This window comes from Pempheris klunzingeri, chromosome 2 (assembly GCF_042242105.1).
Source record: "Pempheris klunzingeri isolate RE-2024b chromosome 2, fPemKlu1.hap1, whole genome shotgun sequence".
In the NCBI taxonomy this organism is placed as follows: domain Eukaryota; kingdom Metazoa; phylum Chordata; class Actinopteri; order Acropomatiformes; family Pempheridae; genus Pempheris; species Pempheris klunzingeri.
In genome coordinates this window covers 8,472,943-8,490,312 of record NC_092013.1, presented here as the reverse complement: position 1 = coordinate 8,490,312, position 17,370 = coordinate 8,472,943, and the positions used below count along the sequence as shown (strand labels likewise).

The following is a 17,370-nucleotide window of genomic DNA, read 5'->3' as shown; positions in this document are numbered from 1 at the left end:
TACTCAAGTGCTGTGTTTAAGTTAGTAGTTAAGTTAAACAGTTTAATATTTCTATTTCAAGCTACTTTATTCTTCCAGTATAACACTCACAAGGGGCTTTTTTTCTGCATTTACTCAACTTCAGATTTTCATTGCAGGTCTTTTACTTGTAGCATTTTCACAGCTCGGTGTTGCTGCTATTACTTAAGTAAAGGATTTGAATACTTCATCCATCACTGTTAAACACAAATGTGGTTGCAATTTATCACAAATCATATGGGAGTAGTCTATCCCAGCATGCATCAGGCAGCAGCAGAAACACAGCTGGACTAATCACAATGCTCAAATATTTACAGTGAAACTGTTAGTAACAACTGTGGACCTGAAATGAATCTAGTCTCTTTGATGTGGTACACAATTCAATTCTTCTTCCAAAAATTCTGCCTCCAGTTGTCGCTCCCCTCTCAGCCGGAGGGAGTGGAGATGAGTGGCACATGTGCTGTGACCCACTGTAAATGACTGCTAATGTTTTAACTGGGAGAATTAGGCTTTCATCACGGAGACGAATGCAAATAGCACTGCAATAGCACTGGTGTCTGGGGTGTGTGCCAGTGTGTGTGTGCCAGTGTGTGTGTGTCAGCGTGTGTGTGTTTGCACTGTCAGGGTGGCGGGCGCAGATTGGGGTCAGACTCATTTACAAAACTTAGCATCACGGCTCGGGGGTTGAGGGGATGCGGGGGAGAAAGGGTTCCTCCGCTGATTATGGCTTGTGTAATTACGTGTGTGTGTTTGTATGTGTGTGTGTGCGTGTGTGTGTATCTGCGTGTGTAATTACGGCAAGGAGTGATGCATGCCTGGCCTGTCCCTCCCTCTCGGCTTAGAACAGCGTGTCAGAGAGAATATGCAGGATTTAATTATAGACGAATTAAAATTGGTAATGAAATTGGGCATGAACAAACTACAAATAGCAGATGAAAAGGGAGGCCTGTCCCTGGGGGGTTGAGACGAAGATAGCGGTGTGCCTGCCTGCTTGCCTGTCTGAGTGCCTGTGGATGTGTGTGTGTGTTTCTGTGTGTGTGCTGATGATGACTGATTAGAAAAATTCGGAGATAAAATAACGCTTCTCGAGAACTGCTACCTTGTATTAGCACAGTACATGGAGCTACAGCATATGTGTGTGTATAAAAAGTGATGGGTAAAATAGGACTATTATCCTCAGGTCACACTTCTTAAAAAGAAACTCAACACCAAGCTGGAAGGCATTGTTTGTACTTAATACACCCCGAGTGAGTGTTCTAACCTCCAGCTAGGGAAGAACATCAAATAAGGGAACAGAAATTACAATTTCAGCTGGTGTTGAGTTACTCTGTAAGGACACACTTCCCACTGGAGCACAATGGAAGTCGTGGAATATTGTGGCAATGTCAGATGTGTAGCTCAGACAATTTAAGCTGGAGATTCTTTAAAACTATATGTGACCTTACAGATTAAGGTCAGAACGCCTTTTGCATGAATTCCTTCCACGGTTCCCCACAAGCCAAACTGTTTAGTTCTTTTGAAAGAAACTCCAGAAGGCAACAAGGTTTCTGCATAGAAGATAGAAATAAATAAATGTCCAAACTATATTTAAATAAATATGAAAAAGTAAATTGAAATGAAATATTTATTCTAAAGACTTCTTGACTGATCTTCAGTCATTTTAAAGCTCTCCATCTTTTTTCTCTTTCCCTCCCTCTTCCCAGAATGCTGTGCGCCACAACCTGAGTCTGCACAAGTGTTTTGTTCGAGTTGAGAATGTGAAGGGGGCCGTGTGGACTGTGGATGAAGTTGAATACCAAAAGAGGAGACCACCAAAGATGACCGGGTACGTGCACACACACACACACACACACACACACACACACACACACACGCTGTATAGCACACATTTGTTTTCTTGGTGTAGAGTTGAGGTTGATGTGAGTGTGAGCTTATCGGTGCTGGCACTATGATTGCCTAAATGGACCCTCTATTATTACCAAGAGGCCAACTCAGCAATCAAATAAAAAAAAAAGGACTGCCGGCTTATTGTGAACCTACTGTACTGCCTGCATGTGTGTTTTTCCCTGTTTGTCGACACCATTAGTAAGCAGCTGTGTGAGATTCAGGAGAGGAAAAAACCTTGTTAGCGTATGTAAACAGATGTTCTCTCCAACCGCCAGAGAAACCAGGGATAATTACACACACACACACACCTGCACGCCAGATATTAGACACTTTCATATGTGTGTGTTTTAGCATCTGTTTACAGTCTGTGTATGTTTCTACTTGTAACAAACATATTTGTGAGATTTGTCAGAGTACTTTGGCTGAGGGGACATCTTTTCACATATGTGCTCAATATGTGATTCTCACCCCTCTCTCTCTCTCTCTCTCTCTCTCATTGTGTGTGTGTGTATGTGTATGTATGTGTGTGCAGAAGTCCCACGCTGGTGAAAAACATGATTTCAGGCCTGGGCTTTGGATCCCTAAACGCCAGCTACCAGGTAAGGAATGCCCTCTCCTTCCCCCAGCTCTCTCTATCTCTCTCCCTCTCGCACTGACACACACACACACACACACTCAAGCGCACACAGCAGCCAATCGAAATCAAGGGCACTAATATCAATTCCCTCTTATAATTAGCAGATTCCCTAACGACGTTCACACCACATCCCTCCTCCTCCCACACCAACACACTCTCTCACCTCCCACCTCACTTTCTCGCACACGTGCCACCCCCACCTCAGCACGCACACAAGCACACACTAGACCCATCTCTCCACTCACACACACACATGCACACCAGACCTACACACACATGCAATACGATTTATAGCATCAAGTAGTTGTCAATTAAGGTTACTGCATAAAATTATCGCCTGTCCCAGAAAATCCTTCTCTGCGCCAGTGAGAATTCCCCTCCTTTTGTCTTTTTAGCCTGTGTGAGAGGGGAGGTGGGGTGAGTCTCTCGCTCACCAGTGTCCAACCTGTCTCATCTTGAAACAGCTGGACTTTAGCACTTGGAGCAGTGACAGAACTTGCCCCTGTTGGCTCAGTTGTTTTCTCTTTGGCAGACGTTGATGTTTCACAGTGATTGTGTGTGTGTGTTTAAGTTGAGGTTGTGGCTCAGTATCGCTGAGCACTCCTGTTGAGACTTTCATGTGAAAACACACACACTTTTCTCAGGGACTTAAATGTAAAAGCACAAGCCATGATGTGGAAAGTACTGTATATAAGTGCCCCCTAGTGGTTTGTCAAGTTCAGTAGCAAGTTAGTAGATTCAAATGTGCTCCATATGGAAGAGCTCTCATCGGTGTACAAAGAAAAAACTCTCCATCATTCATTTTGTGATCATTTTGTATACTATGTTTACATCTAGTTATGTGTCAGGACAACCTAGAAACACACTATGAGCATTTTAGTTTAAATATAGTAAACCCAAGTACAGTTAGCTGTGTCAACATATCTGGTTGTGATGGATGTATCATTTTATTACATCACATACACTTTAATCTTTAATTTGATCCATCATGGTTTTAGAAAAAAAAACTTAAATGTGATCCAGATCTTTTTTAAAGTGACTTGACAACTCTGTGTGTGTGTGTGTGTGTGTGTGTGTAGGCAGCTCTGGCAGAGAGCAGTCTGTCCCTGCTGAACAGCCCTTCCCTGCTGACCCCTCCGTCTGCGGCCAGCCTCAACATGCTGCATGTGGGCCACGATGATGTCAGCTCCACTGTGGAGCAGGTCAACAGCAACGGGAGCTGCAGCCCCACGCTCAGCCCTCAACAGTACAGGTGGGCATGGGCGCACACGCACGCGCACGCACGCAAGCATGAAGGTGCCAGCAGAGAACACAAGACTGCTTCAACATTATTCCACTTCACTGAGCATGGCTGTGTGTATGAGACCAGCAATGGCATTTTTATCAGCGAGTCAGTGTTGCCTGCCATCTTTATAATGGAGGTATAAAAGTGATACTGATATTAATATTATCATCTTAATAGAAGATGGCTGATGAGAGAAATCATTTCTGCTTAGCGTGAGTGAATTTTATCTAACTGGACAATCTAAAACATCAAAGGAAACCTTCTACCTGAATTCAATACTGTCAACACTGGTGTCACTGGAGAGTGTAAGTGCTTTTTTTGTGGGGCCTCACGTTGGGAAATACAGAAATAAAACTTGGGAAACAATTTTTACAACTGATGCTTACATTTACATTTTAAAACTTTGGCCCAAAATAAACCATAAATAGATTTAAAAAGTCTTTCCTATTATCTAGAGTATCAGGTCTGCATTTATTTTTCCAAAACACAATATTACAAGAATTCAGCAATGCTCGTTTCCAGATATAAAAACACATTTGCACAGAAAATCCACCGATTCTGAATTAGTTTCTCTGACAGCTAGTTTCTACCTCACCAACTGAAACATAACAAATATGTATTTTTGGGTTACAGTATCTTTTTTGTGCTTTGGTTGTATTAGCTGTACTTAAGTGACTGCAGACTGCAGTGCATTCTCCAAAAGTAACAATAAAAGTACCAGGACACCCCTCCAGATAAGAGTAAAAATACATTTTGATGTCTTTTGGAGACCTAACTTTTCAGAATGTGCCAGAAAATATTTGGCATCAGAAAATCTGCTTTTGGCATCTGAGTTTAAACCTCTACCCCTGCTAACCGCACTGGTCGCTCTCTCCTCCAGCCACCCAGTGCATGTGAAGGAGGAGCCCACTGAGTTGGAGGAGGACAGTCGGCCAGTATCCCTCCTGGCTGGTGTCACACACAGCCTGCCATTGCCAAGCGACGAGCGCGACCTGGAGGAGGACCTTCCCACCGAGGAGCTGGAGTAGGACAGATCCGAGATGGACCAGAGGGACGAGACATAGCGAGATAAATCCCTGAGCCCTCTCGTCAGTGTGAAGAGGAAAAGATAGCTACAGTACATTCAAGAAAAAAGAGAGAAAAAAAAGAGAATGTTTTTTGTTGTTTTTAAGAAAATGCAAGCAACCAAGGACGACATTGAGAAACTCCAAACAGGGTTAGATGACCTCCGTTACTTTCAGACGCAAAAACAAGACTGTGGAGCACTGCTTTACCTCCATGTGTTTCTTTTCCAACACTTGGCTCAGAGGTGTGACACCACTCAATGCATACACACTCACATGAACACGCACACACACATCCACTCGTCAAACCATGTGTCATCATCCTCCCTGGTCAAATCAGCCTCTGTGTAGAGACCCCTAGAGGTTTGGACACACTCTCCTCCTCGCCTCACCACTCTGCATACAACCTCCTCACTGTTGTCTCGGGCTGCCTGGCAAGCCGTTTTATCTCTACGTCAGTTGAGAAGACACAGGTGTGTGGGTGTGTGTGTGTGTGTGTGTGCTAGAAAGAGAACGACACACACACACAGGATTATGTGTATATAGATTTGGAGCAGTCACCAGGGGCTGTGCAGTATACCTCTCCTTCTTCTCCCACTTTAAGTCAAACACTTGCTTTTTCATTTTCTTTGATTTGATTGAAAAGAACTGTTGGGCTTCAAGATGGGAGGGAAAGGAAGAGTGCTTTCAAAGATTACCTCCAGCAGTGCTCCTGTCTCCACGTCCGTGTGTGAGCCCACGGACCCGACAGGCGTGGCCCTGGTCCCTGTCCATACTTCTGCCCCCCAGCAAGACACTTAGTGACGGACATCTTTTAAACTCTTTGCTTCTAAGTGAGATAAAAAAGAAGACATTTTCCTACCCCACCTCCATCCCTTCCCATCCACCCGAAAAGACTGCAGGAATAGGACCATTCGGTGCTGTCCTTCTCCTCTCCTCCGTCTGCGGATGGAAGGACGAGCTTGGAACACTTTGAGAACGAGACGAAAAGAGGGGAAGCAGAGAGAAATGAGGGAGGAAGCGTCTACAGAAATATTGTGACTAAAAAAGAAAACTGTTGATTATGGAATATAACAAGAAAAAAAACGTGTGGTAGCTTTTGTCATTTCCTTTTTTTATTTGATGTTATTATCATTGTTTATTTTTGAGGATCAATATTTCCATGGTGGCGTTCTGTTTCGACGTACCTTTTCTGAGGATGCTGTTTTTGTTTTTGTATTGTAATTTGTTTGATTTACTCTGGCTGTTCACACCATTCCAAATGAGTATTGGCAAAAAAAAAAAAGAAAGCGCAGTATTGTCCCAACTTGTGATACCTGACCCCCACTGCCCCTTTCCCTTTCTGTCCAAAGTGTAGCAGGCAAGAAATTTGGAAATAGCACTTAAAGTTGCCATTATCCAGACCGATTATTTAACAGCTGAATCCTTTTTTTTTTTTTTTTTTAAATCTCTCTCATTCACTTGCTTTTGGTTGTGTATTTAGTTGAGAAATATCAGTAATGCTTTAAAAATATATATATTATTACTGCAGTCAGAGAATACCTCATCCCACAAAGGTTCTGCCTGGAACTGTGTCCAAATTGATAAACAAATAAGGGGGAATTCTTTCTGTGGGACATCAAATGTGGCAACTCTGCTCAGCTTCGATTCAAAGCTCTATGGTTGTAATAGTTACTGTGTAGAAGCTATCTGCAATTCACTGTGTGAGTTTGTGTTCAAGGAATAGCACGTTAGATTTATTTTTTTGTTTGTTTTCCGTGAGCATAAAAGCATTACTTTTCTCTACAGTGCCATGCCAAATTTAACATTTATTTTAATCTATTATCTGATTATTCCCATTTTATTTTTGTTACAGGTAACCAAAGAAATATGTAGAAAACCAAAAACCCTGTAGTTTATTTTGCCCTTTTTGAGTTTCTTTTTTTTTGTTCTTAAAGAATTGGCCAAAAGACAACAAACCAGGAGTTTGAATTCTTCTTATTGTATTCATATAACTACTATGTTGAAATTATACATGACTTACAGTGCTGACCATTCCAAAAACCAAAGGGTGTAAAGCAAACTAGAATTCGGAGACATCAAAGCTTTACATGATAAGCGGTCACGAATGACTCACATTAGGTATGAGGCCAAAAACTAGTATTAACAAACCTCGCACAGTTCCTCTGAAAAATGAAAAGAAAGAGAAAAGAAAAAAAGCACTTAGAGGTGAACCCCTGTCTCTCCCACGCTCAGGCTAAACTGTGTTCCAAACACAATCCTAGGACTGGCCCTACTACTGTATGAGCAGGCCTAAAAGTGAGGCACTCATGAGGCATTTGAACGCAACATATATGTACTTTTACAACCTGAGATGCCGACAAAAAAGAGAGATTACATATGGAATGAAAGTATTTGGCTCTGTCAAATCAACCTGGCTTTACAGAAGACTTTTTCTGGTGCTGTCATAATGAACATTTGGAGTTTTTCAATCTAAACAAAACCTAACCTCTTGATCTGTATTTAGTATTCGCAGGCAGAGGAAGTGTACTGTAATGTGGTTACAAAAGTCACATCTTTGGACAGGGAGGAGTTATTCCAAAAACACGTGTTACAATAAAGAGGGAACAACTGAAAATAAAAAAATATATATATACCAATGTAAGAGGAAAACAACCAAGGGACATCATGTAATTAAAAGTTGGGTTCATATTTTCATACTTTTTCTCAAACTATCTCTTGCACTTCAAACAAGTTTTCTTATTTAATGAAAGAACCTTTCTGATGACTTTGTGTTCAAACAGGACTGTTTCCTGTCACATTAGAGACTGATTTCTAACAAAGTACAAAGTGGCAGACAGGCATCTTGAAACGAGATAAAAACCAAAAATAACACTACCTCCTTTTCAAAAACGGTTCGACACATAGCCAATGGGAGACTGAACTCTCTTAACTATTTTTTTTTCTCCATTCTTCCTGGATGATAATGATGAATGCCAAAATTGTTGTTACACTTACTGTATGACTGATTTAAAAAAAAAAAAAAAAAAAAAGCTATTTGGTGATCTGGACTCCCTAACGCATCTGCTTGAGCCCAAAAACATAGAGACGTTTCACTTTCCATGGAATTAAAAATGACTACCTCTCCTTAAACCACATCTAAAGCACTCTCTACGTCTCAAAGTGTGTTGTGAAGTGCTCGCTATATATGAAAAGTTTTCTATCAGCTGTGTTAAACTGACCATATTCCTGCACCCGATGAGCGCTGAGCTATGTGAACAGCCTCTCAACTGTGTGCTTTGACTGTACGTGTGCATATTCGTGATCTCAGCCAATGAGAAACCGGATCGTTTATGGCTAGGTGGCGTCGCAGGGAGGTGGTTGTCAGGGGTAGTGATGGGCAGAATATATCAGTGCCACCACACACACACGCGTACACACACACACACACGGGGTATAACAGAAGCATAGACGCAGGGCTATCGGTTAGTGCAACAGAGGCTCTGACCATCCAGATATCCAAAGACCCACAACACAGCGGCACCCAGCTCACCAAAACACTCGCAGAGACGCCGTGAGGACTAACACACACTTAATGAAACTCATCACTACTACTAGTAATATCCAAACCAAGAGGAACTGCTGCATACAGTACATAGATGATCTCTGACTTGTGCTTTAAGGTACACCTGTAAACAAAGCTGTTTTATAAAGATGTAGATTGTTCACAGGTCGCCATGTAACACTTCTGCTCTTTCTCCAGCTTGGCATAACATGATGTATTCTTGTATATTAATGCTTGACTTATCTCTCCAGGGCATTCTTTCCCATTTTGTTCTTTGATTTTCTCTCCTTTTTTGGGTTTTTTTTTCTGCACCTGTTTAGCTATTGTAAAGCTTTCAGCTCTGATTCCTATACTGTACTGCTAATGCTGAAGTATATGTATTTATCATATTAAGTGCTGCAGGTATCTTGGTTTATTAGTTTTGTTTTTGTTTTGTTTGTTTCCACTCTTTCGGTTCTTCATGAAACGTCTGGGACGCTGATTTTTTAAGTGTATTATCTCTAAAAAAATTAAAAGAATAAAAGTTAGATCAGTGGTTTAGGTAACACCTGTTTGTATATTTATCTTAGCTAGGTCTATTTTGATACTTTTTTGTCTCTGTACTGCATTTATGCATTTTTAAGGAAAGAAAAAAAACAAATGGAAAACAAACTAAAAAGTTACTTCATTATGTATTGATACCTCAGAAGGACTTTTTCTCAAAGACAGGACCAAAACCTCCGAAAAGAAAAAGAGAAAGAGGAAAAAATGTAAGAATATGTAGCCCCTCTCTTGCTTTAAAAAATGCGGAGCTCTAGAAAGGTATTGTTGTTGGTCCTCTCAGGTGCCAATATGTGTCCCAGCTCCCTGTGACCCCTCCCTCTGACCCCTGACCCCTGTCATTCCTGTGCTGAACCCCGACCCGCAGAGCTGTCAGTCATCTGCGGGCGCCAAGGGGGTGTCACTGAGCCACACACCTGGCTGGTGGTGACCAGTCACAAACCTCATCTCCCAGTCCCACAGAGGCAGATCAAAGACTGACGCTGTTGCATTTTTGATACTCCTCCACTTGCGTAGTCTCAATACCAAAATGTGGAACGGCTCTCAGAGATGCAGCTCATCCTCTGACTACCAAAGGCATTGCAAGCAACCATTTGCTTAGTCCAAACTCCTGAACTGTAACCAAACTGTAACCAAACCAATGCCACAACCTTAACCAAACAAAAACCAAGCTACTTCCAAAACTCTCCATCGACTTCACTGATCACCTTTACTGATAGCTGTTATCTCTCGTACATCCACGTAATGGTGTTACAGGACCAGCCTCCATCCTGTTGGCTGGTGACTGACTAAAAGGACACAGGGAGCCCAAATCCTGATGTGTGATTGGACAGTTCTGAGGTGTCATGTGAGGGGGAAGGGACTCTCAAAGTGGAGCTTTGCCTGACGGTATTATCAAGTAGACAGCCAGAATCCAATGGAACTACCACTTCAGCTCTCCTCTGGTTAAACCTTAGGAATGTGTGTACATTTTCAGCAGTGACTCTCTGAATTGTTTCTTAGTTTCAGTTTACCTGTTTACCTCTCTTTATCCTTTGGTTTTTGTTCTGTTTCTTGTTATTTGAAAGTGTGACCCGAGGAAGAGGTGGGGACAGGGACTGGGTGGTTGCTTTAGACAGACAGTGGAGCCCAGCCCTCTGACCCTCCACCCCCGGGTAGCCATGTAATGCCAGTCACTGCCCTTTCCTTCATGCTGTATAAAAACACACACATATATCTGTGTATTTGTAACCTGAATCTTCTTGTGTCTGTCCATGCAGACAATAAAAAAACTGTACAGTAGGTCTAGTTGCATGTAATCTGTACTAATTATTGACAATGGCATTATAAAATGCAATAAAATACTTATTACACTGTCCTACGCTGTGTCCTTGTTGTTTCTTCTCCAGAGGTATATAGTTCCCAACTGGAGGGACCTCCAAAGAAAGCCACAAGATAAATCTCTTAAGTCTTGAGATGATTACTGGTTAATTTTACCTCTTTAGACCTTGTGCAGGTTTTGAAATATATCCAGTTGCAAAGGAAAAATTACTCACAGCTGTTTCACATAATGCAACCTCTGACAAGGGGCTGCATCCAGACATTTTGGGGTCATAAGGCTGAAAGGTTGGGAGGCACTGACATATGGAAAAAAAACACCCTCAAAACTAGTTACTGCAGTTCGATACTTGCTTTAATGTTATAGTATCTTGAAAAAGCATGTTTAACCACATTCAACTCTGTAAGTAAAGCTAATTGTAAAATATCAATACAGGAGCCCTGTGATAAGTATTACATTAAATCTTCAGTTTTGTTGAGTCTCTGTGAGTCACTGCTGTCACTTTTGAGCTTGCATTATATTTTACATGTCTGTGCCCACGACCTGCACCCTAACGAGACTGCACATCACACACAAACACAAACTGAAGGGGCAGTGCTATACTTGGAAAACCAATCAAGGAAACTACTATTAACAATGAAGGAAGGCTGGATGTTTTGGTGAACGGATTCATTAAATTTCCTGATAAGTCATACAGTACAGCTAAAATAATTATAAAATGACTCAGGTTTACTGATGCTGCCACAAATGTCCATATTAAATATCATGTTTTTTTTAAACGCATTTATTATCAGCCATTAGCCATTAAAAAAAAAAACAAATCGGTAATTTATAATGTCCTGAAAATTTGGTTTGAGTTTCATTCATTGAGTTTCATTCAAAAATGTTATATTTGCATTTTAAAAAATGACACCAACTATCTCTACTTCTTTGCTGGTGGAGTGCTCATTGTGAATGGTCTTATAGACAAATTGCAATTTTATCTTAAAAAATGTCACATAGCCAACAAAGAATGCATGAAATCGTTCCTATGGTGCCATGGAGGTATGATGTCCAATCCCATCCGGCATGAAAATCTTGAAAAACTCTCAAATAGTAACTTTTTCTGGAGTTCGGCCTGTGTCTGGCCTTCAGACGGGTCAGCATGTGCTGTGATACAGAGAGTGGCCACCAGGAGGAGTAAACAAACAGGACAACACAAGCAGCATCTCATAAACACAAACCCAGCAACAAACATCCACTGACATGGTCCGACCAACAGGGTGGGCCAGAGAGTGCAGAACAAACAAGGGCGCTGAGTGAACTACCTGTGGTGTGTGTCATGGAGTGAATAACATGGATGCAGGTGGCTGAGATCATGTGAGCTTATAAAGAAGATGCTGTATACGATAGAAACTTGTTTTTGTGACCCCTCTGTACTTTCTTTTTTTTTTACTCACCTTCTGTGTTTTTCCTTTTGCTTCTTTACCTGTGTCACTCTCCCTCGCAGGTTTGGCGCATACCCTACAGCTTATCTTTAAACTTCTGCTCTGCAGAATGGAGAGGGATGTGTTGCCACAGGGAGAAAAAATGGAAACTGGCTGGATGTTTTTTGGAAAGTTGAAACTTTGTTTAATCTTGTGCTTTTAGTGAACTTCTCTGTTAGTCAGCTGGGAGGAAACTCACTCTTGACGCTTAAATCCCTGTGACATTTGGTTTTGGGAGAGACCCCATCCTAAGCCTATTACAGACACACATGCACACACACACATAGGAACACACTCACTGGCATGCACACATCATGAATACTAAGCAGAAACTCAGTGCTATACACTTGCACAAGGTGAGCCAGGGTGCAGAGCAACACACAAAGAGGTTATTCTTGGCGTGGCACAGTAGTGTTTGGCATAAACCTGAGTCTGAAGCTCTGAATACATTTCTTAATGCTCATCTGGACTGGGTAAGCAGTAGGTGTGTGCACATGAGTGTGTGTGTCAAACGTTTACAAACCTGTGTGTGTGTGTGTGTGTATCTGAAGAAGGATTTGTACATATGTTTATGCATCCGCTTGCCTGTGCATGTTCATGGACTTGCTATGCTAGATCAAAATGCACATGTGTGTGTATGTGTGTGTGTGTTTGGGTGTGCGGGTGGGTGTAAAGGGCCTCTAGTCCCAGCAGCATAGAGAGCACTGAGGTCCAGGCAGACCCTGTGAGTCACAAAATAAATTTTCTGAGAGCCATACCAGCATCTCTCTCAGTCTCTCCCCTGTTCCCTCGCGCTGTCATCCTCCCTCGCCCTTCTTCTCCTCCGTGTCTGAGGCTCAAGGGGTGGGCTGTCCTCCAAACAGTATACTGACTCATTCAAAAACAACACAACATACTGTGCATTTGCTGCTGCGTGCATCCACGTGGATCTGCACATTCAGTCTAATAATCTGAGACTCTCCGTCCTTTCCTCTCGTGTATACATTAAAAGCTTTTTTATCCTATAGACGGATAACATTCAAAGCATGTGCAATTAACTGATAAAACCATGTGTTAATCCGTGCTTGGGGTCCCACAGAGTTTTTTTTGTTTGTTCTTTTTTGTTTTAAACACTTTTTTGGTTTCCCTCTGACCTTAATGTTAGCTATGTAGATACATATTGAAGTGTTGATCTCTCTCTTTGGCACAAACTGGGCTGCACATTTGATGATGGTGACAAGATATACGGAATGACCATGAAAAATAGAGATTGCACCAATAAAGGAAATAGATAAATGTAGAACGGGATATGCTTGAGCAAACAGATATCCTTTTTCTTTGCCAAAAGGAACACATAAACCAATGATACGACAAAGAAATGATCGACTCTGTTATCTTTTTTGAGGTTACTGTACTGATGTTTTGGATCATCTTGCCCTGTTACACCTCTCTAGGGTCATGTCATTAGTTTGAATTATGTTTATTTATGTTTAAGTAATTCTTATAAAATTAGTAAAAGTCATGAAATATGAAGGTGATAAAACACTGTTGTGTATGCTTACTGGGTATTTCAGAGAGGAGACAGAGTCCCCAAACACAACACTGGGGTAAATTGTTCAGCCTTAAAAATGTCTGAAAAATGTCCATCCATGGTGTCTCCATCTGTTTACCTGACAAATAGTCCAAAGTAAGTTTTAACTTATTATTTCACCACTAACCTCATTAATGCACAGTGTATAAATAGTGTCAATTCAACTGCTCTGATATGTGAAGATTAAATAACAGGACTGAACCACTCTGTATTTAGCAACAATCAATGTGACACACTTTGTTTTACAAAGACATCCCAGAGTACAGCTAAGTAGTCTTCGGCTCTTTTATTTCACACATTTAACAAACAAACATGGCTGACGAAAAGAGCATGGAGCTTTGCAACTGAGTCGATTGTAAGCAACATCAAAAATGCACAACTTGCACAAATGCTGGGTCAATGTCCTGGTTTTGAAATAACTAACCTCCAATTGTTAATGTCTCTTAGGTATGCTTTTCCCCCCCAAGAACCCTCCCCAGAGAAGTCATGGGCCTGATGAGAAAGTGGATGAAACGGCAAGACTCCATGTGTGGCGGAGAGAGAGAGAGAGAGAGAGAGAGAGCGAGAGAGAGAGAGAGAGAGAGAGAGAGAGAGAGAGAGAGAGAGAGAGAGGGCCCCAGCTACAGAACAAAAGCATCTTTGTGAGTGATTGGAACCACATTTTCACCCTCCTCCTCTCTCTCTTTCTCTCTCTCTCTCTTTCTCACTCTCTCTATAGCTCTCTCTCCCTCTCATCTCGCTCAATCTCCTAGTCACACCAGGCTGTTCAAAACCACGGTAACAATCAACGTCAAAAAAGTTAAAATAATACTTGGAGACGGTCTCAGCAGATACTTTCTGTGTGTGCGTGTGGCTCCAGTTTCACTCTGCTGTGAACACACACCTACACACACTGTACTCACAGAGCCTGTCTGTCTGTCTCCCTCTCTCCCTCTCTCTCCCTCTCTCTCTCTCTCTCTCTCTCTCTCTCTCTGCTTCTGTCTGGACTCTCCGCCTCTCTCAATCCTTACATTTCGTCCGCCTGCCCCTCCCACCCCGCCTGTCTGCTGGGCTGAGGCTGAGTCGGGTCTGGATGTGGCATCTCATGCAGTCTGGTCAGAAGTCCTGGAGCAGTGGAGCAGGTCTTGCCTCGGCCCTCCAACGCTGGCGAGCTAGAGAAGGCAACCTGCTCTTTCTCTCCTGAATCTCAGTGGACTGGAAAGCCTCTAAAGCCTCAGAGGCCTAAGCCAAACAAAGAGCAGCTCTACGTGCTGTGAGAAAGGTAGACTTGCTTTCAACATAGTGGAGCATGGCATGGCTGCCCTTGTGAGGACAACTTATCCTTGGTACAGTGTGTAGCAGAACTTTTAACTTTCCTTTATGCATTGGTACTTAAATTTGAGCTTTCAGCGAGAGTTTTGACTCAGATGCTTTACGGAATTCAACTAAGCAGCATAAAAGAGAGTGCTATATTGTGGTACAAGTACCACATCAACAAAGAAAGACAAGTGTGGGTTTTTTTTAATATAATACTAGCCCTCTCTTTCTAACTCGGTAAAAATCCTTGTTTCATTATTCATTCCTTTGTATGAAATGGGTGATATTGTTAGCTTTTAAAATACAAGGTACTGCAAGAACTCATGGCCACAATGCATTGTGAGAGGAACAAAATTTTTTCATACTTCCTTCAAGCAATAGTTCAACATTTTGAGAAATACGCTTGTTTGCTTCCTTGCCAGGGATGAAAAGATCGATACTACTGTCATGTCTCGTAGTTATGAAGCAGCCAGTTTAGCTTAGCTAGCCTGGTTTCCTCAAGAGGTAACAAAATCTGCACAGTAACCTGTAACTGCCTGGTAACTAGTCCCTGCCAGGAGATAGTCGGACACATAACCACATCATAAAACAGTGAATTTTAATTTTTACACGTAATTTTTTGTACAGATTAAACACACAAGATTATCCTGTTACTTCATGAGCTTTGGAGGTGCTGGTAGGTGGATTTTGTTACCTCTTGACAGAGACAGGTTAACTTTTTCATGTTTACTGCACAGCCATGACAGTCGCGTTGACCTTCTAGTCTAACTTTCTGCAAGCTACCAATTTCCCAAGGTGTCAAATCATTCCTTTAGAAGACAGTTATTGTTAAGGATCAGGGATAAAATATAATCTGTCCCTCTGCACACAATAAAATACTCTTGTGCATGTGTCTATGTGTGGGCTACCAGCAGCTCCCGCTTTATAATTGGAGGCTGATTTGATAGCACTGCTGGAGGTGAGGAATGTGGAAGGACGCTGCCATATTCGCCTGCTTGGTACACTAGACCCTGGACGGTCCAAAGAGTCCTTGTTCACCTCCACAGGAAGCTGCCACATCCAGCAAATGCACAAGGTGTGTAGTGCCCGCCTCCTAATCTGTGACAAATGTGTTTAAGAATCATTAAATGACCATTAAATAAGGTTTGATTAAATTACCACTGAGTACCTGTGAATCACCACTGTTTAAATAATTATGTAAATACCTAGAAAGGAATAGAAATTAAAGCTATTAGAGCGAACTATAGAGAGCCTTGTGAAGTAGGGTGTGAGTCATGAATGGAAGTAAAGAGGATAGAGAACATAAGCGTTTCGGGAAGCTGATGACAAGAAAATTTCTCCACTCTCATTGTTCAGCTCTGGAATAGGTGGGGGAGACTGAATCTTGTACAAACACACAAGGCTTTAATGTAGCCACAACGCAATGTCAACAATCTTCAGGGTCTTCTGGAGGCTTGTTTTTGGTTTATTTATGCTGCTCTCCTGTTTTTAATACACTATAATTGCACTGTATCATTTTCAGCTGATGTGATGATATCAGATAGAAGATGAGAATTTCCTCATTAACACATTTACCACAATGCGAACCTGTGAATTAGCTGAAATGAGGGGGAATTTTAATTTCATACAAACTGGGAGTGCTCTTGTCCTACCCTGATAAAAATCCCCTGCAGTGGATGACAAATTGGTAAGTTATGCATGTAAAGCAGCAGGGAGGCCAGCTATTTGAAATGTGCTAGTATGAATTAGCTCAAAGAGACTTTTGAAATGCTACTATTGGATGTTATGGTACCTCCTTTTAGTGGTAAGTTTTGTTAAAATCCTCCATGGGTGACATTTATGCTGGGACAACCTCTAAATGATCTGTCTTAATTTAAGATCTGTCAGAATTGTGTTTAACAAAAACATTTGGAACTTAAACTGGGTTTGATTTGCTGATATGTAAGAACACAGCTGTTCTAAATAAAACACATTATGTCTGTATTTCTTTCACAAACCAAAATAGACAAAAAAAATCACGCTGGAACAAGATCTCTGTAATGCTACTATTGCCCAGACCGACATGGAGCCCCTGCAGAGCACAAATCCTACAAATACTTCAATGTCAAAGCCTGCCTGTTTCAGATGAGTGATTGTCCACACAAATTGAATAGGAGGTTATCAAGTTGTTAGTAAAAATGAAGCCTGTGTCAAAAGCCCGAAAAGATTTGCTGCCGCGAATTACCTCATGACTCTGCCACGCCTTCAAACATCAATCACGGAAAACACTCTCATCAGCCACAACCTCCAGGTGTCAACACGGCACGAGCAGACGAGGCCTTTCTGTCATGAGCTGTATTTTTCTCTGCATCAAGTGACCCAAGAAACACAACTAAATCTTTCATTTTGGTCATTTGTTTCATCCCACCTCCTTTATTGTTTGCAGCATTGATAAGTAAAGACTATTCTAAATAATAATGTTAATAAAGTTGGAGATAAACTGTGGTTTTGAGTGTCAGAAAGTGAGTGCAAAAAACTGGGAAATAAGACTAGATTAGGTTCCAGGATTATTATTGTCAGATTCCTGCCATTAACCTATGCTAATTTATCTTATTGCATAATAAAACATGCCAAAGCATGGGTTTATTTTTATATCTGATATGCCATTTGTTATTTTGAGTCTTCTTATATGTGTCAAAATATGATGTCAAAAGTGTTAAAACATGAATATCAGGTGCTTTGACATCCACACGCAAATGTCATTTC

General features: G+C 41.5%; 1 protein-coding gene across 4 annotated transcripts in view; it reads left to right on the top strand.

Moving 5' to 3' along the window:
* foxp4 (forkhead box P4) overlaps positions 1-10,320 on the top strand; it is a 141,038-nt gene extending 130,718 nt beyond the window's left edge. For all 4 annotated transcript variants that reach the window (XM_070852098.1, XM_070852114.1, XM_070852106.1 and 1 more), the window contains 4 exons: positions 1,722-1,843; positions 2,438-2,504; positions 3,622-3,794; positions 4,708-10,320. In XM_070852098.1, coding sequence (XP_070708199.1) covers positions 1,722-1,843; positions 2,438-2,504; positions 3,622-3,794; positions 4,708-4,855 — 510 coding nt within the window. In that variant the 3' untranslated portion in view covers positions 4,856-10,320. The remainder of the gene's footprint in view (positions 1-1,721; positions 1,844-2,437; positions 2,505-3,621; positions 3,795-4,707) is intronic.
* The last annotated feature ends 7,050 nt before the right edge of the window (positions 10,321-17,370 follow it).